This window comes from Anopheles marshallii, chromosome 2, assembly GCF_943734725.1.
Source record: "Anopheles marshallii chromosome 2, idAnoMarsDA_429_01, whole genome shotgun sequence".
Taxonomy (NCBI): Eukaryota; Metazoa; Arthropoda; class Insecta; order Diptera; family Culicidae; genus Anopheles; species Anopheles marshallii.
In genome coordinates this window covers 50,039,799-50,066,883 of record NC_071326.1, presented here as the reverse complement: position 1 = coordinate 50,066,883, position 27,085 = coordinate 50,039,799, and the positions used below count along the sequence as shown (strand labels likewise).

Sequence of the window (27,085 nt, the reverse complement as noted above, 5' to 3'; positions counted from 1 at the left end):
TGTACATAACTGCTCGATGCTAGCTCAAACCCGAAGTGAAAATGGTATCTTTTAGGCTATGATATGAGCAAATCAAAATGTAAATTGCTCCGCCACTTTGCTTCCTATCGCACAATTGGATCAGGAAGGATTTGATTCCCTAATTTCCATGAAACCTGTTGTGAGCTTTGCAGGGTATTGTAAACTTTTAAAATTAATTGACAGCATTTTGTGCTGGAGTTTTTATGATACCATCTCACATTTCTCGTATTATATTCTCAATTCCTGTTAAATTATATTAGAATACGTCCAGATATTTTAGACACCCACACCCCCTTGAAGGTGCACTTGAAATTAATTTTTATTACACTTTACTCCTCATAATTAAATAAGGTAGTAACATCGAATGGATGTTCATAATTTATTTAACTGTGAAGAACAAACGTAAATAAAGATTAGAAAAATACGAAGAAGAAGAAGTTATAGCTCCGGGGATCAAACAATGCCGAGCAAAAATAATTCAGCTACTACAAGGCGAACTACGACCGTCATCTGAGAGTTGACACAGTGAAGCTAGCAATGTTACACAACATTTGGCATCTTTAATTTTAATTTTAAACAACATAATCAAGAACATCATGGAAATCATGCAAACTGTGAGCTTTAATGATTCAGAAGACACACCAAAACCATATAAAACACTTATACACAATCTTCATAGACCAAAAGAATCGAAAGTTTACCAAAGATTTCGTCCCTTTCCGTGTTTCGGTGATATTTATGGTGGTTGAGTTTTTAAGAATGTTGAATTAAATCACCGGAAGCAGAACAGCCGTGACCAACTACGAGAAGGATAAATTAAATGTTATTTTAGTTCCTGCTAACTTCCTGTAGGTGCTAATAGGTCACCAGTATTCCATTTTATCAGTCACTATCTATATCTCACGACAAAGAAATTATATGATTTTTTGCATGAAATAATTATGGAAAGACTCCTTAAACATTTCAATTTTATGACAACGAGACAAAATATTCATTCAAGGGTCATCGAGCTCAGTTAATCTATTTATTCTATTTATCTTATCAACAACTTATCCTGTTAAGAGCCATGCATAGTATTGAGGTTGCAGTGTAAAACTGTAAATGTGATGCTTTTTGGTTGATTTAAAATTATCTTGACAGCTTTGCCATCTAGCGCCTAGGGACAGGCTCTATATTAACATAGTCGTCATTATGCTGTGCTATGGAAAATGTACTTTTGATTCACATGAATATTTAGAGTATATACACCATCTACTTTGATATCTGTGATGCTATCCAAAACATGTCTAATGCTGGCGCTAAAAGATTAACATACATCTTGTGTTGTAAATATGCTCAATTTGCATATATTGTCTTAAATACAAAGTTTTATTGGGGTTGGGGTGGCTAAAACAAACAAAACCTTGTAAAGTGGCAATAAATTTCGACGAAAAAAGAACTCTTTCATACCGGAGCATCATAAACGTCTCCGTTCTGATTTGGTTGTACGAGCTGAAATTTAATTGAAGATGATAAAATTCCAGAAACGTCACTTTCCTTTCCTTACTCCAATCTGACACCGTTTTCATCTCACACTTTTCGTGTCCTTCATGACAACGCGGAAATTCATCCATCTTTTCTTGTACGGACTTTTTTTCGCCTTTTTTCTCGTGATTCTGAAATCTACTTTGTACGAAGCTCGTGTTTTTATCCAACAGAAACATCAAAGCAAATCTTGTGCACATCGTAACTCAAGCGGCACGGTTCTGGAGTGCTCTTTTCTAGTTCTATATCACCCGGATTGCGGAGGAGTTTTACTCTAGCTTTTCCACCAGCTTTCCTTTCGCCGGATGCTTTTGCCCAAACATCACCGTGCCAACGCGAGCCTTTAACATCTCGCATCTCGAACGTCATCATTATGTGCGCTCAGCTTCTGGAATCTTTTGCCAAAAGTAATCAATATTTTAATTGGATGAAGATTTCTGAATATTAAAACCGTGAATTTCGATCCGAAGGGCAAAGTTTTTCCCGGGGCCCGATGACTTAAGCATGTTTACGCTTGACAGTACGGCCGAACTGAGTCGGTCGGTTATCTGGCAGGGATCGGAAGTAAGTCATTTTAAACTTAAATTTCTTAACGTTCTCGTGCGGCACTGACCATTGGCGCTGGAAGTTATGCGGAGAATGTGCGCGAAATGGTTTGGATTATCTGGAGAAAAATTTGCGGTCGTCTTCCAACGTCCGCGATCGTACTCAATGTGTTTTTTTTATCCAGTTCATGCATTTATTTGATTAGTTTGAAATTATGGCGGTAGAAAGCAACACGCGCAAGAGCTGAATGGCGATATGGTCTGTGATTCGTAGATTGATCCTAGTTTTCTTGGTACACATAGAAAGCAACGTGATACATAAAAGAAGTGTATTCCAATGAATAGGGAATGAAAAGACAGCAAATAGACAGTTCAAGTTTTTAGCGGAACAGCCGAGAAATTTCAAAGAAGTTCTTAGCAATGGTCCGCTGCATTTTTCACATTACTGGGCATTTGGTAATTATTCCGAAATTATCTTCCACGTTCTTTGATCTCTTAAATATCATGATGATTATTTACTATTTTTCATTTTCTTGAAATAAGTACAACGTTTAAACACCAAACTCAAATTAAAGCTTCAATCGTGCAACAAATTCTTCATCGCAAAAGTTATCTCTTTTAGAAGAATGTTCTTTCCTTTAAAACCGGGTTATCCCACTTATTGCATCACGTAGGTAGTTGGAAAAAGTTGATAAGGCTTTCATTGCATTTTTTGCTTCACTTTGTGGTCCAACTGGTTAACTCCCTGCCCTTGGCTTCGAGTGTCATCCAGCTCCGAATTTCACTCACAGTTTATCTTCATCGTTTCAGCACGAGTCACTGGTACGTACAATGGTTTGCGTGTGTCGTTCGGTTACTTCTCATCCGCGCTGGCCACCGTTCCCCAAACCAGCCGAACACTAAGCGAAAATGTGAGAAAATTGTGATCAAATAGGCACTTGTCGTTTTCACCTCCGACTTCACCTTTCGCACCGTGACCATTTTATTGTTCTTCGTTGCACCCATTCAATTGAAGCACTTGTGTCCTGCTGTTTCTGCACAAATGGCACTTGAGCAACTCAAATACTCACTCAAACGCACACATACACCCACCGTCTCCGTAAAAGTCGCTACCCACGAGCCTGGAATCAAGTCTCGGGGAGGGTTTCAGATGTTTTTTTTTTCGCCTGGCAAGGAAAAAACACTTAACAGCAAAATTAAAAGTTTATGGGGAAAATTTTAAATTGCTTCTTGGGTCAAGTTTCCGGAACCTGGGAGGTGAGCTGCTAAGCAAAAGGAAAATAAGACGCGTGAAAAACGGTTCGATAGGACGGACGAGCAAAAATTCTACCAGTGGGCCACACCTTCCTTCCTCGTGGGTCCCTTTGCCATGCGATTCCTCCGCACGAGGTTGATGATAAGGTGGAAAAGTTGAAACTTTTACGACGATGCTTATTATTGCTATAAGCGTTCAACAAACGGGTGAACCGGAAATGGTGAATGGAATCATTTGGCGGTGGGACGAAGTTGAAGGCAGCTTCAGATGGAAGCGTATACGGTCACCTGAAAATTCAACCGGACACCGATCAAATACATTGCATTTTGCCCTCAGCATCGGTATGCGGTCAGCACTGGACGGAGCCGGAAGTGCCAAAAAGTTGGCCACATTTGCTGAACGTGTGGATAGTCGAGTTGGGAAGCTTTTGTAGAATGGACACTGTGTGGGTGGAGTTGCTGGTGCAGAAATTTATGTCTATCGTTCAGGTGCTGGCTGCCCGGCAACAAATTACTTCCCCACAAAAAGTCCTATAAAAAAAATGTGTGCAAACTTTGAATTATGACCGATCGGAAAAGTAACATATTGATGATGAAATTTATGATTTACTAGCAGTTTTGGAGCTACATTTATGAAATTTAAACTTATTGCAGAATCAATGAAATGCATTAAAAAGCTAATAGCTATAGGAAATAATATGAAATGGATGTAAATAGCTAGTTTTATATGTCAAAGAAAAACAAATCTTGCATAAAACAAATATTCTAGGATAGAATGCCAGAATTGAAAGAAAACATTTGATACAGAATACCAAAGGAGTGGATGAGGGGATGGATTTTTTCCTAAATGTTTGCCTTTCGCATGTATACTAGCAAGGAAATATGTAAATTGTCAGACCCTATACTTTTCCAACTGTTTCATTGAAGACTACGTTGAATGAACGAGTTAAACGAGTAAATCATAACATACGATAACAGTTTAATTACCTCCAATAACCACCTGTTAATTTTCATTTGCATCGCGTTTGTAAGTTCGAATGTCCATTGATCTATCACAAGATTTAGCTACTATTTGCAAATGGGAATCGTACTACTCACGCACACTTGTGCTAGCCAATATTATGTCAATGTTTGTTATTCTATGATATTTTTATTTGAAGTACACACCAGGTGATTCATATCGTAATCAACACCAGTCCTACTGCTCCAGCATTCGGTAATGGCACTTCAAACGCACTTGCCATTCATCGGATGCAATCCACTTACTGGAAAGTTGTTGAAGTGTTTGAATGGGTGATGATGTTTATTTGGCATCAGATCGTTATTCACAACGTATTCTATACTTTGGATTGTAAGAGTATCGAGTTATGTTATTGTGTAAGCGCAACAGCAGATTATGCGAAGGGAAATATCCTTTAATGTTTATCACTGTCAATTCGTTTCAGAGGTTTATTTGGTCCTTAAATAATAAATTAAGCTTTTTAAAATATGATGTAACATTATAAATGTAATACGTGTTGGGTCTATCATTTGCAATGGCTTCGAACCGTAGCCATGGTGCAATGCACAAGAGCTATTTTACTTAAAATGAAAAGGGGTATTGATTTTCACCCTACCTTCAACCATCATTTAATGGTATCATTTAACAAACATGCCATTAATTCCCGAACAAATGCTCACTCCTAATGATCAGTAATTCTGCGAAAGAGAACTCCTTCAAACGCCCTTACGCTACCATTTCATCCTTCAGCGAGTACCATTTTGCCATGGTAAATGGTTATCGTTTTGCCCGTTTGTTGCCTTTCCTATCCCATGGCTTCTCAATCTGACCGAACTTTCGACGAGATTTTCATCACCTTCTCCCTGCCTGGGTGGCTTCCTGCGCCGTATCTTATCCCGCGGGAAATAATAGATGGCTTGGGAATTAATTAATCCATTAAACAATCCATTCCTGGCGGGGGTTAACCCATCTTGCTCCACTTGGACAACTACTACGGACAGCATGGGGCCTACTTTCATCGCTCAATTAGTGCGACCGGGAGGAATGTAGAAAATGTCCAGTGCGATGGTCCCTTGTATTATCGTTGCTGGCGCAGGATGGTGGTGCCGGTGCAAGTTTACATTACATAGCAACTAACTGAGCGTTTTCACCACCTCCTTAGTAGTGTGTGCTATGGCTTTGAATCAACATCAATCAGTGAAAACATTCCACGTGCGCAATGCGCTGCATCGAAAGCGTTTGCCACCAGGACATGAAAGAGAACTACCACAAACAATAGCTATCGTTTTGCGGTTCCACGGATCGATACATTTATCAGCTGATTAACACGTAAATTGAACGGCTGATAAGATCCTACATCGCACCAGAATCCTGCAGAAGAGACGGAAGGGACTAAGGATGATTAGCCTTTTCGCTCGCTCTTATTGGTACAGCCTGTTGACTTGTCGTTTCGGCTGAATAACTTTGGCGAGGATTAATTAAATCATCCTCCAATCAAACAGGTCACCGTGAGAGGCAAACAAAAAGGTAAAGGCTATGGCTGTTCCAGATGAGTGATAGGATGGAAGGGAGGTGTATCGGATGATTACACTGCATGGCTTAACGAGTTTATGCTTTCCGGGATGTTAAGCTTGAGTTTAATTTCCATGCTAGGTATATTGTTTTGAATTCTCGTTTTCAAAAGATACTGCAAATATTTGTAATGAACAAAATGTCAATAATTAATGAAGAACCTAAATATTATATAATTATTCTATTTGGGACGGCTCGGTGGAGTATTGGTAGCGGCGCCACGACCGGACTGGTGTCATCCGGAACAATCCTCCGTAGCAAGGACTATTTATCAGGCAACGTGGTAAAATTAAGTCTAGTAAGCAAGAAATGGCTGACATGACCTAGAAGGTCGCTACGCCAAAATGAGATAGATGGATAGAGATTGAGAGAGAGATATATAGAGAGAGAGATGGAGAGAAACAAAGACAGAATAAAGATAGAGAGTATCAAATAACAATTACTATTACAGAAAGTGACTTGATTTTTTTTTCCAAATTGAAATATTTGCATTACATACCATGCGTTTCTATGGGCCAAGGATAATTGTAGATGCCGTTAACAGATTAAAACCTATACAATACACCGGAAGTGCTATCTAAAGTATGCACTACACTGATTGCAATATTCCATTTATGTTGTTTATGTTATGGAACGTTTATGGACAAATATTAATTTCTGTTAATGACTCTAATGAAATAAACCAAATCCGAACAAAATCGAATTAATCAATACACATTCCGCAAACTCGGCCATTGTTTCGTTCTTTTCATTCAAATTTCCACGCGGTAATTCCATTTGATTGAGATATGGATAAAGCTTTACCCAAAATTAAACCAATTACAATATTGGTTGTTTAAAAATTTTCAATCACATCAGAGGATTAATTGTGGAATGTTTTGAAAACCAAAACATCATTGTCGCTAATGCTTGTACTCCAAAAACGTTAAACATCGCTATAGAAAAAGAAAAATGGCACAGTCCGGTGGCAAATTGGTAACAGCGCCGGTCTTGATGAGCCAAGACTGAGACAAAATCCCATTCGAACCGTTTCCCTGTAGCTAACACTGATTATCCGACTATGTGTTAAAAAAGTCGATAAAAGTCGGCTTGGTCTTCCCTACGTAAAATAAACTATTTGTAAAAACACACAAATTACAACGAATATTAACATATAAACGAACTAAATAGCGATACAATTCAGTAATTAAGATGCATTCATGTATCTTTGATCAACTATTCACATGTTAAAAAAAAAATTCTATGAAATCCATTGTGAGTAACGTTCAGACAAACATGTATAAAATATCTTCCAAACTTTCCAGCTGGAGTCAAGTTTGCGTGCGATTCATCAAACATGCGAAAATGTTTCCTTATTCCCTCGTGACGCCATTCATCTGCCGTTCATTACACAAAAGCCCGCGCACCAGCTTGCTCTCTGATGGATCATTAAAAATGGAAATGGCTCAAAACGGTTTGGCGTTGCTTAGCAGTCGTCTATGTCTACAATGGATACAAAAACCCGGCTAATGAACCGGCAACACGGTAGGACGCAAAAGACCGCTTCGGGGTCTGATTTTGTGAGGAAAACAACACACAGCACGATTCGAGCGTTTATCGCAAATGAAAGTGAAGTGATTCGCCATTGACGATGGTAAAGTGGCACTCTCTCTGGCAATCGTGCCAAAGCATCCACACCAAAGTGGATTTTTTTTCCTCTTTGCCTTCCCAAACCAAAGACGTTCGTCCTGTTCGAGTGCCTTCGGCAACGAGTCCGGATCCCCGATTGCGCTCTCGATGGTGCAGCGTTTATTCAGCCGTTTTAATTACGCTAATTAAATATTATTTATGAGCGAGAATATCCAATGGTTCCGCATCCCCAAGGATTTACACAAGGAAGCGATACACCGAGAAGCGATTGTCCCGCACTGAAGATTTGTCTTCTTCGGCAGCTCTTTGCCGGTCGCTGGTTCCGGTAATCCATAGCGAGACCAAAACAGAGAGCAGCAACAGCAACGTTCGTTCCAAGCACCGTGTACGAAAAATTGCTTCCCACTGCCATCCTATTGACGACCGCAAAAGGTGCGATGTTTACTTTGACGGCAAATAGGATAAAACTGGCTGAAAAATGTGAAGTCATTACGCTGATAACGTTAGCTGCCGTTGCCACCGTGGAACCAAATTTTACTTCAAGCAGTTTGCTGACGTGAATTCGTTGGCCCGAGTTTAAGGATGGATCGAGTTTCGGGGCAAAGCGTTTATGATATCGTTTTACGCGCAAATGGATATCAGTGATCATGAGCGCGGTGAGCAAGTGACGGGCGCTGAGGAGAAAACACACTTTACGAGTCACTTGTTACGCACAGGAGACGTGGTTTGCGGAATCGACTCGGCACGGCAGGGACACGGAAAAAGAAATGGAACCATATTTTGACACTAAAAAACTTCACAGCTCGCTCGCGTAACGTGACGGTACGGCATGGGTGCCCTACCTAGTGCGATGCATGGTGCCACTTAAACGACGATTTTATGAGCACTTTTAAAATTTTACGATTCTTTGCTGGTTAGGAAGGAGTGTTTTTTTAAAGCGTGCGGTTAGGCGACGGACGTAAAAAAGAGGCAAAAAGATTAAAGGAGAAATTTTTCGACGCCAGCTTTTTAAAACCTTATATGAATATAATCGGTGCCGGCTTAGCACGTGCTGCTTTGGTTTTATAACTCTTGCATTGCAATCGTATCGAAAGCAGATTAGATCATATCGGTTATTTTGGTATTCTGAAGTGGAATTGCTGAAAGCAGAGCAGCTGGTTTTTTATGAGACAATGTATAATAAACCTGAGCTGATTGTTTTGTACGATTGGAATTGGGTTTCTAAGCAAGTGTTGAGAATTAAAATCCTTCTCGCTGTCAAAGGGAAATAAAAGAGACAATCGCTTTTTACAAGAAAAGCAATAAGAAGCGCTCTAAGAATATGGATGATCCACGAAATCTTCCCATAACTCTTGAACGTACTATTGCTTTCGCAAAAGCAAAACAAATTTAACAACTTTTGCCAAAGTTCAATCCTTTCTCCAAACTTGAAGGACGCATTCTTTACACGACGCAAAGGCAATGAGTGTCAAGTTGCCATCCAAATATGCAAACTGCTGTCGGAAATCTAAGCAATAAAACTTCACCACCGTTTGCACGTGCATTTATCAAATTTATCCATTTACATAACGTTCTTGTCACGACCTTTTTTTTTTGGCTTTGCTCAAAGCCTAACCAAGTTCGAAATTGAACTCACGGGTTTCGACAGCTTTCCCTGGCCGCGAGGCAGGAAAACATCGTGTACTACCACCGCCACCACCACCACAACCCTGTGACAAGTGTGAAAAATGGTTTTCCTTCAACGTGCAGAACGGATAGTCCCACGGATTCCGGAACCTCACTGCGTGCCAGGTGGCGAAGGAATAAGTTCACCGGCAAAAAGTTCGCCACGTGTAAAAACTTAACCCCCTTAGCGGAATCCATCATCGCTTCGCTCATACACTAATGTGCTTTGTGCTTGTAACAAATGGCACAAGTTTTGCTTAGACGGTTGGGTCCAAAACCATCCCAAAAACTGTTTTTCTTCCCATTTGGCACCGGGCAACGGATGTCGCTTTATTTGCGTTCGACATCTCGGAGTTTTCTGGAAAACTGAATTTTTGCATGTTGATTTTGGAACGGTGTCGGCGATACACACTATTGTAGCTATTCCACTGGTTCAACAGTGGTCTTTCCACTGCCGATGGAACGCATCAGTTCGCGTTCAATAAGTTTCAGTTTTAGGGCGCCTTGTGTTGGTTAGTTTGCTAAGTCTATGTAGCAAACCTCGAGCTCCGAATGGACACCAAAAACGGAAGTTCATTATTTACCATGGATTATCTTGGGCAGCGGTTTACTACCATCTCGATCCAGCACTGAACGGATGGAATACGATTAATCATTAGGCCTCGGCCCCGTGTAGACTTAGAATGATGCATACACGCCCGCATTTTTTGCCCTTTTGTCACACGTCGGGTAAGCATTCTTGCCGACTGTTTCCGAGTGTTTTGCAGGAAATGAAAGAGAAAAAGCAGCATACATATTTATCCCACAGCCTCCATCATCGCCCTGAGAAGAGTGGCCAACTTGTTTGACAGATGTTCGTTCACATTTGTGGTAGCTGTACGTTTTGTTTATTTCTTCTACCCTTTCCGTCAGTGGGAGCGAAGCGGTTCGTTTTCCATTCACCGAACGTGGATAGTGGGTAGAAGATGAACGATCGGATGTTGTTCGTCCGACTTCCGGATTGGAAGCGGAAAACTTTTGCTTACCCAATAAACTTTTTTTCGGTTGTCACTTGGCTAGAGCATTGGGCAAAAGGATATTCTAACAAGGGGATTGGCAGCGAGACGTTCACCAAAACAACAGCTAGGCTTGCCGCGATGGGTGCCGGATTCGCTGAATTGAAGGTTCCGTTTGGTGGAAGCATGTGACAAATGTTTTTGCGGCTAGAAAGTTCACTTATCGGAAGTGGTGTTCGCTTTTGCAGGCCTTTGCGAGCAACCCTTCCGTGTTGCCTCATTGATATGGAAAAGAAAGATACACACAAGCGAAGCAACATTTTGGTTCGCACTAAACCGTCTTTTCAAACCAACTTCCTACCGGATAACCACAGCATAGCGAAAACATGTTGCGTATTAAACAATTTATTTCAAGAAACTTGTTTTCTGAAAGCAAGACCTCATAAAAAGCAAGACCTCATTGCGCTAGTTTCTTACACATCCGATCCGGCACCGAATATCAGCAAGATCGCTCTCTCATGCTCTTAGTCGACTAACCAAAGAGGGTTAAATAAAAATGCAAGGAAAGGGGCAGGTCAAGATCGTCTAGAATTTAGTGCTAGGGACCACAAAATATTTGGTTACTGGCGAAATCTGATTGCAAGCCTCTTTACGGCGCTGGATATACACTGTCGTTCGTACACATACAACAATATCGGAACAACAGATCGGAAGAACGGCCAATATATAAGGCCCATATTGACGGAAAATTACTACAATTTACGTAAATCTACTTAGTAGTTTTAAGAGTTTTACTCTTTGTTTTTAGGAAATGTTTCCAACCAAACCATTTCAGTCATTTAAATTAAACTATTTCATTTACAACTGCAACCAATTACCTTTCATTATGTTGCTAAATGGATTTTAACGTTGTCCCGGTCACTTTTTACAAAGCTCTTTAAGATGATTGTGGTAAAAATCAAATGTACAGTCGTACGTGCTTTATTGTGCACATTATTTAATTTAACCGATTTCATGGTCCTCGGAAACGCTATCGTCCTAGCCAGCCCGTGCAAACCATGGGAATGAACAAGTAGACTTAAATCCAATTATGGTACCAACTCAAATACGCTTCCCAACACACAATCCCACAGGTAAGCCAACAAAAGACAGCGAGAACCAGCGCAATTCAGCTTCCGTCCTTCCGAAAAGGAAACTGGTTTTGGAGAAATGATCAAATTACTTCGTCTAAAAGATAAAGCTTGTTTCCGCATTTCGGGATCTGCTTGATTGTAATATTTTACGTTCGCTCTGTGTAAAGGCACAGGAAAAATTTCAAATAATGGTTGACAGTCCGTGCATCTGCTAGGATAAAATAGCTAGAGGAGTGTATTAAAATGTGAAACAACTCAGTAACTTGAAACCTGAAAACCTGGTTGGCAGATATGTATCCACGGTTTGAACCACAATAACCATTTAATTTTGTAACTAAATAACTACTTCATTTGTGGACAGAAGCCAATAATTCCGTTTATTCATGTTTATTATCATATTGTATTGCTAATAGACTTTTTTCACTTAATTTGTTTAAAAACCAAGTCAAGTGTTTATTTTTAACGGTGCGTTTAAATTGTTTGCAATTGATTCGATTCACAAAGAGTTTCAATTTTACATTTACACCATTCGCATTCTACTTCAAAAAGTAAATTAAAACCAATCAAATCAATCAACGAATTAAAGCATAGTCATCGGCGAGCAAAAGTTTAAAGTCTAAAAAAGTACCTACAGTAAATTTAACTCCTGTCACTCCTTTTCAGCTCATCAAGAGTAGTAATAACCTATTTTCCTTTGAGTACGTGTCATTTTGTACGGAAAAAATACACTTACTGCTAAACTTTGCTTCTGGTGTTATAACCGAGTAATAATCCGTTGTAGCATACCGCAACCAACTGTACAATGAACAGTTAGCGCACAGCCACTAGACTTCCTCCGAAGAACCGGAATCCAGTATAGCGAACTGTATGCGGAAACTGTCCTTCGGTGCGGAAACCGGAATGGAAAAGGCAAAATTGTCTACAGCACCGGTAGCTGATGCCCATTAAGTCAGTTCGCGAAAACGGTGTCGAGGCTTTATGTTACACTATAAATTAGCAATTATAAAAGTTTTCCGTTTGCCACTCTTTCTCTCTTTCTTTGAATGAAATCCACTCCAAAAGGGGTTTCCTTTGGTGTGGTCTTTTTATGCTCTTTTATGCGATACTCACTGCAATACTTCCGGTGCTTGTGAGGCTTGTGTTTCCGAAAATCGGTTAGCTCTGTTCCTTTTCTCCTCATCGAATAAGAGTTTCTCTTTTTTCAGCATATCTGCAAAACCCCGTACAAAAGTAAAACATAATGGAAAAATGTCTGATGGGTGGTACAGTAATTTATTTCATTTATCACTTGAAGATTATGTTCTTCCCAAAAAGTCTGCTCGTGGCTAATGTAGTACTCTAGATTCATATTTAACACCTCTTCAACTTATACCTTCAACCTTATATTGTGTTTAAAATTTCTGGTGAAGCATGCAAATAGAGTTGTTTTATTTATTGTCATATTGTCGAGAAGAGATATTGCTTATTGTAAAAATTTTGCACGTAAAAATGCGGTAGAGCTATTTATTTTTGTAATCATTTGTTTACTTGTTACATACTTTTAAATTTAAAAAGTTTTACATTTTTTCGGATACGCAAAGCTTTGCTGGTATAATACGACAAATGCGGGCTAAATGGTAGTGAATGCCGGCATTTGACCTCTAACCCTTGATTTTTTCTACCCTGCTCTTGCCTTTCCAACAACGAGGTTTGATCTCGAGACGATTAACACGTTGCCTGTCATGTGTGACAGATTCAATTTGCCAACCCTGACAGGACCAATCGAGACACGTGTCCTGCGTGGCCTTGATGTCGGGTTAGATGTGTTGTGTTTTTATAACGTCTAGTGTCTCGGTGCACACTTTTGCACCCGTGGATTACTGATATTTTTCCTTCTCGCTATCCAGCGATTTAGCTGAACCATACCGTGTCAATTAGGGTTTTGACAAAGCCATATTGCTGTTTGGTCGTAGTACGGACACGTCTCGGATGTGCTTTAGCGCACAATATGTGCTTGTGAACAAAAGTAGGTCTCTGGTGCCGACGACAATGGAAGCACATGAATAGCAATCTCATATTTGACTAATTTTTATGCTGTCATCGTACGGCGTGGCGATGGTTGCAAAGATAAATGTTGACAAATTGTATCAACGGTGTAGCTGGTGCCCTCTATTTCTGCGAGAGTATTGTTCGAAACAGTCTCAACTAAATGGACTTAGAGAAGAATACAAGAAATGTTTCAGTTCATCTTAATGCAAATTCTGTAATTATTGTAGGAACAAAAACAACGGTCGACCAAATGTCGGTGATTGGCAAACGGAAACAGTTAGAAACAAACATAAAACAAGTGAAAAGCTCGCTCGAATTTATCGTGAAAGTGAAATAAAGTAGCGTGGCAATAAGTGTTTAATCCTAATAAACGAGTTAACGTGTACACTAGTTAAACGCTGTTTCAATTTACGCGAGTTATTTGTAGTACTTAAAACAAATAAGCAAGAACCAACAGATTTCGAACACTTTACCCGCCGATCTAAAGCTGTTGTTTCTGTGAGCAAAAATTACAAAATTGTTCGAAGAATATTTGTCCATACGATTTGGCAGTTCTTGCTCCATGTTCAATGACTGTAGAACTTCGGGTTCAGCAACCACACGCTTGCTTACAATACTGCACAACAACATTCCTTTCCAGGGATATTTGCAGGGTTTTTTTTAGCATAACTCGTTCGTAAATCATTCCCCCAATGCTTGTTAAATTAATGAGGCCAACTTATGTTGTGATCGTCCGGATTTGTTATGTTGTGCCGGACCGTTACACATGTTCATATCGTTAGAGTGTATGATAAATCTTGTAAAACATTTTTTGTACCGCATTTTTTTTACAAATTACGAACAATTAAATATTGCATTAAAATACCAATGAACATCATTTTGTGACGGATAAGCCAAATCTCAACTAGCTTTTAAGTGTAGCTGAATTGAATCACTTTATCCGAGTGTGTGTGTGTATGCTAGCATATGCTAACTAGTTTACGGCCGGAAAAGTACTCGGTAAACATGACCTGTTTACTGTCCTGTTCAACGTGGACGTAGCTAGGTCGCTGTTTTGACTGTAGATTGCTTCGTTTTACAAATCATTCGTCCGTAAGGCAGTTTTGGGGTGAAAAGTTTTTGAACCAAGAGAAATCTACTAAACTTACTTCAAACATTCATCCATCCATCAGTCGTCAGTTAGTCAGCCAGTCACTCAGCTAGTACGCTCGTAGCAGTGCCACATTCACAGCGCTGCAGGATGGGTTTGGATGTTGAAAAGTCCAACACCGTAAGCTGCTGAAAGCTGTCCGTCGGGTTTGAAATTTTCCATAAATCATCACCCGCGCGAGACGCAAACGCGTCCAGTGTTTGGAGGTCGTGCCCTGTTTCGTTGCCACCCCTTCTCTTACCTCCTTCCGTACTCCTCCGTACGGCTTCTGTCCACCATATCCGGTCCCTTTTGTGCGAGCTTAAGCCACAACATTTCAATCCATTCCCGTCAGCCGTTGTTGGGTAAAGTTTTATGTTGTTAGAGCTGCCTTCCTGTGCCGATTTGCCAGTATTAAACTGTTTCTTCTTCACCTCACTCACGGTCGGGGTTTTTCTTCCTCGTGTTACATCATTTTCCGAGTTCGATCCGGTCAAAACGACTGCTGTCCCTGTGGGGTCCATTTGTCATAAACCGTTGTTTCTCGGCTCCGCCTCACGCCACCGATCCTTGACATATAGCCTCTTGAATAGTGCTTCCTGCTCAACACTTTACCGCTGTACCCCGCTACCCCACCGGTCCTTGAGCGAATGTTGTACAAGCACTTTAAAAACAATCATTCCCACACCAAAGCACTTACTTTCGCCGGGACTTTACAAAAGAGTCAAACCCAGCGCACTGGTTCATGCCACAATTTCTCTGTCCCGTCTAGCAGTTGATTCAGTCCTGTGCCAAGCATCTCCCTTTTATGGCGTTTGTTTCTAGTACCATAAATACGTCAAAGTATGCCGCCAGATGGAACGCAGGCAAGAGATGGAAAATAGTGACATTAAAATATGCTAACGTCTCTCGTTCCCCAACAGCGCCACCAAGTGTCGGAAAAAGATTCGAAATAACATTAAGACAAAACAACTCTTCTAACGTAAAATATTGCGGCTACTGTGTTGTTGGTGAGCCTGAGGTTAGTAGTTCCACGTCCATAAACGAAAAACAAATTTTCTTTCGAGGCAAAGACAAATTTCTTTAGGGAAAAGGTTTCTCAGTGTTTTCTAGTGTTTCTCTTTCCATTTTATATTTGTGTTCTCTTAAAGAAGTGTTATTTAAAAGAGCAACTTCCTACTACGCCAATTTTTCAACCGGGATACCTCACTAATCTCACTATTTTTCTCTATAATCCAAACTTCTTACTACACACAGCATCTGGAGTGATAGCACAGGATGTTTTCTCAACAGCAAATCAATTTTCCTTCTCTGCGCGTACATCCATTGCTTATCATGGGCTTCCGGCAGCAAGAAGTAACACACACCCACTAAGCAGCGCTTCTTTCAGGAAGCCCGTGTACTCTGCCTTTTCAAAGAAAAAAGGTTACGGATGGTTTCGAAATTCACGATGCAAATGAGCAAACTTTCTGCTGAGGGCACTTTCCCATCCATTTGTTTCTTCGCTGCACCCCGAAACCAATGCTCGCTTATCGGTTGTCTCGTGTCTCGAGTAGAAACGTCTTGCAGCACTTAATATTCTACCATTGCATGCAGCGTTTGCACACAAAGTTATAGTTACCCTTGTCTTCCTTCCATAATGTCTCAAAAGAAGCAGCAACAGTTGCTACCCATTCTTCATTTTGTTTTCCATTCCTTCGCTGAGCGAAAGCACACTGCGGGCTGCGTACAAAGAGCTCACAGGGCGTCGATTAACCCAGCAGTCCCCAGCGGTAGATATGCAAAGTGTGGCCTGCAATAACAAAAGCCCTTTCCGTGGTGGAAGGGCACATTCACATCGCACCTTGCTGAATGACAAACAGCCCCGCGCACCGTAGCCACTATTCACGAAACGCATGCACTTAATGCACTTTCGCCACACAACTCCACCAGCGATGAAAATGTGAGAGGAAAGTGGGCAGCAATGGTGCCGTACAATGCATACGATTTGTGTGAAGCAACAAGCGTTGGTTCTGCAGAGTCCTGGTGCGACCACATGCCTATTCCACGTCCCTTCACAGACAAGAAGAACTTCCTATCGGGCGAAACAATCCTTTCCAACACGGATCGCGGCAAGGTGTTGCAAGGTGGTGGGAAATCTTTTGTACTCAATACACCCCGCTTTTGCACGTCGTACGCAGCGTAGGATGGTGGTTGTAAGCCGTTTCAGCTCTTTTCAATACTGAACCACCGTGAGTTGCTGGCTACCTTTCCATTACTCTCATTATGGTAGATGTAGTCACCCAATAGTTTGTATTTCCGGTGCATACGATGCAACATTCCACACTGCCGGGCGACAAACAAAGGCGTGCGGAGCGTGCTAGGGTACTGTCAGTGTCGCTTATTCCCTATTCGCAGGTTGTCGATTTAACTTGACAGACTCATTTCGTGTCGCTCCATTCTGCCATGCCTTCACTTTGTGAAGCCAGAACTCTATTGTTGCATCGTTGCTGTCATTTGATTTCATGCAGATCCGATTCATTTGCGTGACTACAAAGGTTGAAACTGGGTAATGCGTCACAATAGGTAACATGCCACAAATGTGAGCATGAATCTACATATGCTTGCATCTATCTTGTATTCAGCAGGCAATGGTATTTTCTGGTTTGTAATTAATGGAATAATATTAAATAATTAGACTCTCCCAATCCAGGACAGGTTATTTTAACCATGTTGGGTAAACATACGGCTCTATTGATGGACTAGAAATGTAAAAATTTCCATAGTTATTGTAAATTATGATACAAATGACAAGTGATTATATTTTTCTAAATAATGGTATCGCAGAGCAAATCTTAGGGCAATTTTTATAAATTGTGTTGCAAAAACAAAACAAAAATTTTACGATAGTTTGTTTTCGAGCATATATTCTTCTATGTGACAATTGTCAATTGTCAATATATCACTATTGTTCTATGTAACAATTGTCTCGGCAACTTTCGGAAACTGCTGCTATCGATGAAATGCAATGAAAAGTCCATATTAAAATCGGCTTCCCGTTTAAATCGCCTGTATGAAGTACCTCAATTTTAACTTTCGTTCCGCTGTTATTTGTTCATAAATATAAATTATATCCACAAACACAAGTCATTTCAAGTTAAGAAAAAAAACATTTCAACTCCATAAATAAAGAAAACACTCACAAGTGGATTGTTATCAAACAAATGAGCTGGATTAAGCTACTTTATGAAAGTCTCGGAAAAAAGTCTCCGAGACAATTGTCACTAACTAATAGAACAGTAGCTCAAATGGGTCATCTTTTTATATCATCTGTATGAACAGATTAAAATAAATAATTGTACAAATCGAATAATCGGTCTTCCCTTTCTGAGGCTCCCTGCACAGATTCGGAGAAGGAATCATTTCCCAAACATTGTGAAATATATGTTACCCATGTAGTGGAACCACTGATTGTATCCAATATATACGAGGTGAAGCTGTTGCAATTTTATTCCTATTATGTTTTTTTTTAGTTTAAATTGAAGATAATGGTTTCGTAAAAGATTTATATTAACACAAAAGACAATTTACAACTGCATCCATCCCTGATGTAACTTAATTCCAGTTTAAAAAAAACGTATTCATTCTCCTTTCTCAGATATGATGCCGCAAATGCTGCAACAATTATTACATCATTATCTCATTTTCATGATTGTGACAGTCTCAAAAAAGTACGGATGTAGAGTGTTGCTACAAAAGCAATGTTGAAAAATGTGATAAAATTAAGTAATCCCATTAACCGTCCACTTGGGCTGACTGATAAATTTAAATATTCACTTACTGCAACACTCCATCACATCGCCGAATCGAGTCACCACTCGTTAATTCTAATATAAACGCAACCATTGTCCCATAAAATGACACCACTTCGCTCTCAATTTGTTGTCGTAATAAAGAACGCGTGGCTAATCGTTTGCTTTTTGTTCTGCTGTCACTCTGGCCCCTTGTAGGTCATGGAACAGATTTGTTTTCGTGATTACTTCTTCTCGCTGGACCAAGCAGTCAGTGACACTGTTGGCAGTGCTTTATTTTGTCTTCGTTGAAATCAACGCTTGGCCGTTGTGATCGTTTGACAGTAAAGCACCATGCGTCTCCATTTTATTACTAAATCAAGTCCACTGTTCCTGTCTAATTATGCTGTGCTGCCCGAAGCTAACAGAGCGATGGGAGAAAGAACAAAAAACAAAACACACGCACTGAACCTCATCGCAACAAAACAATCAAATTTCGCTTGACAGCACGGAAAAGTGGTGGAAAGCGGGGAAAAAATTCGCGGAAAAACAAAGCAGAAAAAAGAAGGTCTCATTTTTGACCTCCAACAATTCGGGTGCATCATATCCCTGGTGTCTGTGTACGTCCACGGCAGGTATGTTTTTACGTAGCCAAACTGTGATAGAAATATAGAAGAGAAGTACGTGCAAAAAATGCCAAAGTCACCCGTTTTTTGAGTGGACTGTCCGATTCGTTACCTCGGGGAAACGGTGGACCTCCATTATTGCTACACGTCCCAGACGTTGGTGCTTTGAAGTCGTACTGAATCTCCCTCGGTACATCCTTTGCCGTTCCTAACGTCACCCAGTTAGGACGCGCATAAATCGCACACTCTCATTGTTTCGGTACACCGGCAGGACAACAACAATAATCATTTATTCTCCGAATAAAGCGTCAGAGTGCGGCATCCTTCGACCCCGCGGGGACGTCACGAGCCCTGAGCATGTTGGGAGCATACGAACAGGGAAAACAAATAAGGAAAAAGTCATGTGCCAGCAGTCGTTTTTTTTTTTTTTTTGCTATGTTAGAAGTCAGTTGGCATCTAAGAGGACGGACAGAACTTGGCTGGGAAGTGACCTGACGCGGGGAAAAGAAAACATAAAATAAGAATAATGAAGCGAGTGTTTTTCTTCGAGACGGTTTTATCTATCTTCATTTTCTTTTTGTCTTCGCTAGCAATTTTCGGGCGTCTGTGTGGGTAAGCTGTTGTTGTTTCCTTTATCTTGCGTATTTCCCATTCTGTTGTTCTGGTTTTTCCTTCTTTTTTTGTCACGACTACGCATGCAAACACTACCAGGCTGGGTTGAAAGAAAAGTTAAACTGAAACAGCCTAAATAATAGGACCCACATAACCGAAAACCAGTCGGTCTGGCATGAAAAAAAACCAGCTTAACGTGATGGTGTGGTACAAACGAATTCCAGCTGTCGGACGACTCCATCCTGAACAATTTCACAACGCTGCGAGATCTGCACGTGGAACCAGCAACGCCATGTCAGAAGCTAGAGACAAATTTGCATTCCATTGAGTAAATTTTAATATTGAGCCAATTACGCACCATTTCAAGTCTATATCGGGTGAGTGGTTTTTCTTTCTTGCTGGTCGCTTTTCGCGAGCTTTTCACGTTGACCCTGTCGTGGTCCCGCAACCGCCTTCGTTGGGATTGGTTTATTGGAGAAATAAAAGGCGGTATCGCACCAAACGTTCCACGGTTTGTACTAGATACCGCTCGCACCAGCCTAACGGACGACGAATCAATAGAATCACGCAGCACGCTAATTTGCAGATTTGGCGCGGCTGTTCAAATTATGCTTTCCGCTTGATTTGCTCAAGGATGCGAAGCGTACTAAATTCGAACGAAAACGTTCGATCGGTCGTTGAAGGAAGCGTTTAAAAGGGCAGACGTTGATCGAATGGCCTACATTTGTTTTTCCATTTCAATAGTAGGATTTGTTTACGGAAAAAGAAACAAAAAGGCATGCTCTGGAAACTATTTCATTGGGAGTGAATTCGCGATTTCAAGACCGGTTCATACCTGCATCGTAATTGGCAACAGCTGGATTGAACCGAAACACTTTACGAAAGCACTGTGTGTAAAGAAAACCAAGAAATAATTTTAAATTAATAGCAAAACTGTAACTGTAACACCTTAAAAATAAATCACTTACTAAAGTTTTATAATCTTTTACAAACCTTGAAAGTCATAGTAAATCAAGCTTTTTCCACCTGTGATGCATGATTTCAGTTGAAATTTTCTTCAGCTCTTTATACAATGTTCATGTCCATATCCTATTTCCATTGAATAGTGCCCTCAGAATTTAATGCTTTTATGTGAAAAGTCTCACAGGAATGATATCTTTATAAATTGAACATATATTTTAATCACTACCCTCGTGGTAGAAGCATGAGAAGCCCCGCTTATGTTTCGGGTCTTGCAAAAAAATAACGGACGCCCTGCGACCACCAACCAACAAAACTTTCCATATCAATTACGGGTCACATACATTTATGAAGTCTCCTGGTAGCGCACTTTACACCATCCGTAGCGAGTTTCAGGTGATCTAGCAACACACCCACACGTACGTACGGCCGCAGCTCATCAATTGTGCCATTCACCATCGTTCGACTTCTCAAGCGAACCGTTTTCCAACACGGTAATGCTGTTCGACGAACTTTCTAAAACTTTCACCATCGAAAAGCATCCATCCTAGCTGGCCAATGGGCACACGGTTCCTCCGGCACGGCTATGAAGGAGGCTGGGCCAACAAAATTGCGGCAAAATATGTCCACCGTAAATTGAATCTGCGGTAAACGGTTGCGGGTTGAACAATTTATACGCTTTACACGAATTGGAATGGGTTTTGAAGGAAGTGTAGGATGCGGCAACTACAAAAAAAAAGATCTACATTAAATTACTTTCGTTTCGCCGTTCTTCCCGGCGAGCGGAATGGACACCCCGCGATGTTGCTCTTTGGTAAAAGAGCTCCCAACTATGTGTCGTACCCGGGAACGCTAAGGTAAGCCACCGAGTGAGGTGATTTTTGTCCGACAACTTCGTGCACCACATGTTGGTAGCGTGAAAAATGGTTTGCCTTTCCTGTGGCAGCCGGTGGCCGGATGTGACTCAAATGAAAATCCTGTTATTCGGAGGTCTTTTTCGCCGACGTCAAACCGGTTGGCCTCACGGGTGCACGGGCGAGCCGAGATGCGCTCTGTCATCATATTCGCTACAACCGACCATGCGACTTCAATGGATGGATGGGAAAGTAAAACTAAAACTGACATCGTAATTCGTCCTCTGCAGGGATGTTTTTGAGCAGGAAAGGAAGGGGGAAGAATGTATGCGAAAAATTACTTAACTTGCACATGAAAAGTTTCGCTTCTAGACATTTTCTATTTTACACCGGCCGCGTTCTGTCTTTCTCGCCCAATATTATCCCGCTGGGCGCTCATGGCGTCTTGCAGCCCAGCGGTGGAACGGAGCTCAAATCCTACTACGCGCTCCAATTATGCACAACCCCTGCAGGGTGCGTCTGGTCTGCAGTTCAACCAGAGCTCTATCCACGATGCAACACCTTCGTACGCTTGCCACTTTTAATTTATCACCTGCCGTCAACATCACGATGGCGTGTAGGTCATGAGTACCGGCCCCAGCAAACAGAAGGTGATAATGGAGGGAAATTCATTCGGCACATTGAATTACATGAGGGCACGGTGCTAACCGTTACCTTGATTGTGCACCATTCGCTCGGTAAAGTCAGCGTAAGTGCACTTCAAACGAGTGGCATAAGAAATGCTTGCACTTGCCCTTCATAATCAATTTCATTTCGGTTACTGGCACCAACACGAGCACTTAAGAAACGCGACACTTTTTCTCAAGAACTGGCGACTGACAAGTCATTAGGTGCTTGGGGTTATACTTTTATAATATGTTGATTTTCAATTATAAATTATTTATATATAAATTTTAAATTATTATATAACTATACACAAAACTAAGCATAGTTCAATGGTTTAAGAGGTAGAAAATATTGTTTGCCGTACAGGAGCTTAATCATAATACTGAATGTTTTAAAAAATATCAACCTTTTGTACTAGCACTTCAACCAAAACATTATTTGTGTAAGAAATTTTCATTTAAACACAGGGTGTGATATACGGAAGTTTACCAAAACTGTGTTTGCAAGAAAACTGTCTACCTTGGGCACAGTTCTGTTTGCTACAGTTTATTCGCTTGTCAGGAGAGTTCTTTTACATAGTTAATTTTACATTGCTCGGTATCGATTGTCCAAAGTGTCTATGTCCAGTGTCTTAGTTGAAATATTTCATGGAACTTTTCCTAATTATAAGTGCAATCTATTTCATGAACCTATTCTTGAAACCTTGAAACTATCCCCTTCAATTTTACACAATTTGTGCTACTCATAATTGCGCTGTTCGCTTTAAAAAAAATGGGAACGCAAACTAATATTTGATTTAGTAAAAGATACATTGAAAGATGGCATTGTATAAATAATGAAATCAACAATTCTATACTAAGAAGTTGGTAAGGATTCAACAAGTAGCTTTAATTTTAGCACTGAGCAATGCTGCTCCTTGGTAACACTATGATTGTGGTATAAAACCCTATAGATTTTGCATTGCTCAAACGAATCCGAACCGTGAAATACCGTTTGAACAATCATCTACCATTTGTTGTCTCATTCGTATAAAAGATAGTTAGCTCTTCTAAGCCAACGAAAATTTTACTTACTTCAAATGGATCAAGCAATGGCCACATATATGTGGAATATTCTCCTGGTATAGCTGTACTTACAGATCAAATTACTAAGTTGTCGTAGGACTATTTTACTCTCTTTTCGAAAATTTAAAGTCAGTATTTATAAAAGCATCGATTTATACGCTTTAGAGAAAAGAACTGTTCCAACAAAAAATGGTGATAATGATAAATGATAAATAATGAAATCGAACAATCCATACCGTAATGCCATTTTAGGGCCATTGATATGAATAGACGAGATGTGTAAGGCCAAATTGAGGTGGAGTGATGGTGTTCATTTGTCACGATTCGAATCTTTGTTGGCGAGTATCAAGCACACTTTTATCTTCCACAGTCTTTCGTGATTCATACATGGGGAATCTTTTGCCGTCACAACACAGACAAAAGGTTACCAAACCGACTAGCTATCAAAATTTCACAGACAAACGATTCGTGTTATCCATCAAATCTGAATAATATGAATATGAATACGAATGAGTAAACAAATCGCTGACAGTTAAAAAATTATGCGTTCGAACTTAATACGAATGTTTTCCATACCACACCTAATACCCTACCTATTTTTTTACCACATCAAGCTGTACACTGCACTAGAAGATAATTTAAGTACATACTAAACAGCATGGAAACCAACAACATCACCACGCAATCGGTTTAATGTTGATTGTTGTTCCTATGCAGCCATCGTGTTCTGACAATGTAAACGTAACTAAACGGGCAGCTTGTTTATAAAATTCTTACAACGATCAGAAAAAAAGAACAAATAGCTATAAAACACAGAGAAATATAGTACACGGTGGAATACATTGCTGGTGGGAAAACTTTCCCATCGGTGCACCCATAACACTGGCTGCAAAAACGATGCAACCGGACGACGTGTAATTGTGGCGTTACAATGCAATCGTTTTCACCGACCACTGAAAAAGCACACACGATACAACCCTCCCTCCCCGGTCCGATTCACGACGGAAAACTCAATCTCGGATAGATTCCAGCCTCCGGTTCCGATGAGCAATGATGGTTGGTGTATGAGTTTCGCCGACGCTCATGCTCCGCTCCGTTTGAATACTGTGCAAAGTGTACTGTGTTTTTCTGTCGTATTTTAATTTCACGTTGAGTTTTGAGACGAAACCGTTTCGAATATTGCACAATGTTGCCGACCACACACACATACACACGTTCATGCAAGGTTTTAGAAATACATTATTATTTCCTGTACTTCGCAAAAGCATGTCTCCTAGTTGTTTAATCTGCCGCTACAGAACACCGGAACGAGCGAGCAAACAGTAACGGTTGTTTAAGCACGTTTAAGCACCGGTTCTTCATACCGCCGTCGTTACAAGGATGCAAATGTTGTACGCTGCTTGCCCATCCCCTTGCATGGTTCATCTCGAAGGCTCATCCGACACCTCATTCTTGTGCGATCATCCTTCAGGCTAATCCATCTCAGTTCCCCACCCGGGCCTCAACTAACATCGGTCCCTATTTGCTTATCGGAAGTCATGTCGTAATAAATGTTTACTTTCCCGTTTTTTATCGCTCATTCCGTTTGTTTTGCTTGTGAAATGTGCACCGTCCCGTGTGGGATGGTGGAGGAATGATTTTCCATTCCATTTCCTACGAGCAGAAAATGTAACCGACAACCGACAGTACGCCTTCGCTCGGTACGCCTCGGTTCTTAATCCATCTCGAAACGTTCCAGTTTAACGACTACCCACTCGGTGTTGTGTTTCGGCTCGGTGTGTCGCCTCACAAACAGTCTGAAGTCATTGCCCGCCTTCAGGACGACCTTCACATATAAAAAGCGTATCGACAAGTTTATGATTTACCGATACGGATCCTGTTCCTGTTCGCAATGGTTAAGCTTGTGTTACGTTTCTTGTTCCCTTGTCGTCAGACCAGACTTCCTGTACCAAAGCTGGTGAATCGTTAAAAGGAGCTACCCAAGAAGAGTGATGACATAAAAATAGCCACCAATGAAACTCGGTACATATGGCTCCACCGCCCCAGTCAGCATCCCAGGAACTTGCTCTGGTGGTTCACTCGTAAAGCAGCTACATTTATGACTACATCACTTGCCCGGGAGTTCTATCCGTCTCGATATTGCCCGATCATCAATGCTTCCAAGGAGAGCACAGAACGGAAGGCCAAACATTCGACTGGCAGGGTGACGTGATTCGGTCCATTTCTAAGCGTTTGCATTATCGAGCACAACCGATAAACATAAAATCGCAATAAATATTTCGTCTTGCTTTTGGCAAGTCCACGATGGCCTCAGCGGAGAAGTGCCCACCGTTCGTACCTGCGTACATAGGAGTTTAGCGATGGATGCAACTTATCCCAAGCCATCTACCAATAGACGACAATATTGTACTTAAATCCTCTTACACCGCTACTACCTACCACTTTACCAAACTTCGTTGCGAAACCGTCTGTTTGGCCGTAAAAGAAGTGTGCAATAAAAAGACGCACGTATCCTGGCCTAGTATAACCCTTTTTTATGCATTACACGGCTGATCTCAATGGCCAAGGGCCATCGGCTGGCGAAGGAAAATGCCTTGCACGATCGATCAAAGATGCTACTTTACAGCGTCGAAAACAGAAAGGCGAACGCCTAAACGTGGATTGCGTGAAATGGGATCGATAAATCTCGGAACTTGTCATTGGGGTGTGTAGATCGAACGAATCGTTGGCCACGCTCGTACCGGTCGTTTACCTTTATTATTCATACCGCTTCCGTTCATTATTTAGCGTCCGCAGGGTTTATACCCTTCAGACCGGAGCTCGGAAGATTCGCTGCCCCATTTTTCCTCCGGGGTACACTAAACTGTGCGTATCGACGGTCGCAACGGGTCGCCTACCCGTTTGTAGTTTGATTAGGTTTCTGATTCCGTGGTGAAATAAACCAACGGCTACAGGTAGTTTGTGCGTGTTATTTTATCTGATTTTATTAGACCACAATGCCGATTTTAGAATGCCTGCGATCCGAACCAAGGGGGCTATGAAATATAGAACCTGATTGCCTGATGTCGATACCGTTCCCGTCTCTCTCTCTCTTGCAGGTCTACACATCCCACGAAGAATCACGAACCACCACGGACAATCTGATCTCCAGCAGTCTCACATTACGGCTGCACCTTCAAAGCTCACACTTCGGCTCGGGCCTGATGCCAGGAGTGGGCGGTGCGTCCGGTTCCGGCGGAGCGCTATTGCTGCGATGTACCGCCACCATCGGGAAGCTGTACGAACGCTACACCGAGCTCGAACTGGGCGTTCCCCAGCGGGATCCAATACCGGCCAGAGGTATGTATCGAATACTTATAAACCCATTCCATCGCACGCTGCTTGCAAGAGGAGTGTAGAAAGAACTCGGTTGGTCCCACGATAATTGACCCACCGTGGAGTTTATGGGCGATGTTCTGTGGTGGGTTTATCGTCATTGGGAATATACATGTGTGGCAATTTACAACCGTGTTGGATTGCTCCTACCATAACTAGCTTAGAGTTCCTGTGATTGTTGAAGAATTGCTTTGATCTAGAATTTTCAAACCGGTTGATATCCAACGGCGGGATGGGGTTTTCAAGTGTGGCTGATATTTAAACCGGAAATTTTAGTGGCTCCATATTTTCAACTGTGCAATTTAATCGGCGAATTCAAAAACTTGATATTTAACATTATAAAAAATATCCTTGTGTTATACCAAATGCGCCATTTTGAATGTACCCTAAAAATGGCACTTGGCAAGGTAGAAAGCCATTAAAAAACAATAAAAAACCACGCACAATCAATTAGAATGCCAAAGTGTAAATGGACATAAAAACAGTACACGAGCAGCGTCCATACTTATTTGCTCAAATTCGCTTCACCTTTGACACACTTGTCTTCGTGCTTGAATTACAGGAAAAAAGTAAAACTTCCACTGTGTATGAAGAAAAAAGGAAAGCTCAGGAAAAGCCCTAACCATGAGATGGCAAATCAAGAAAACTCAATCAGAAACGAAA

At 41.0% G+C, this 27,085-nt stretch overlaps 1 protein-coding gene across 1 annotated transcript in view; it reads left to right on the top strand.

Annotated features, from left to right (window-relative positions):
• Nucleotides 1–27,085, top strand: part of LOC128719110 (uncharacterized) — a 104,293-nt gene that overhangs the window by 73,438 nt on the left and 3,770 nt on the right. The window contains exons 5-6 of the mRNA XM_053812731.1: nucleotides 2,901–2,912; nucleotides 26,146–26,386. Of these exons, the coding sequence (XP_053668706.1) occupies nucleotides 2,901–2,912; nucleotides 26,146–26,386 (253 nt within the window). The remainder of the gene's footprint in view (nucleotides 1–2,900; nucleotides 2,913–26,145; nucleotides 26,387–27,085) is intronic.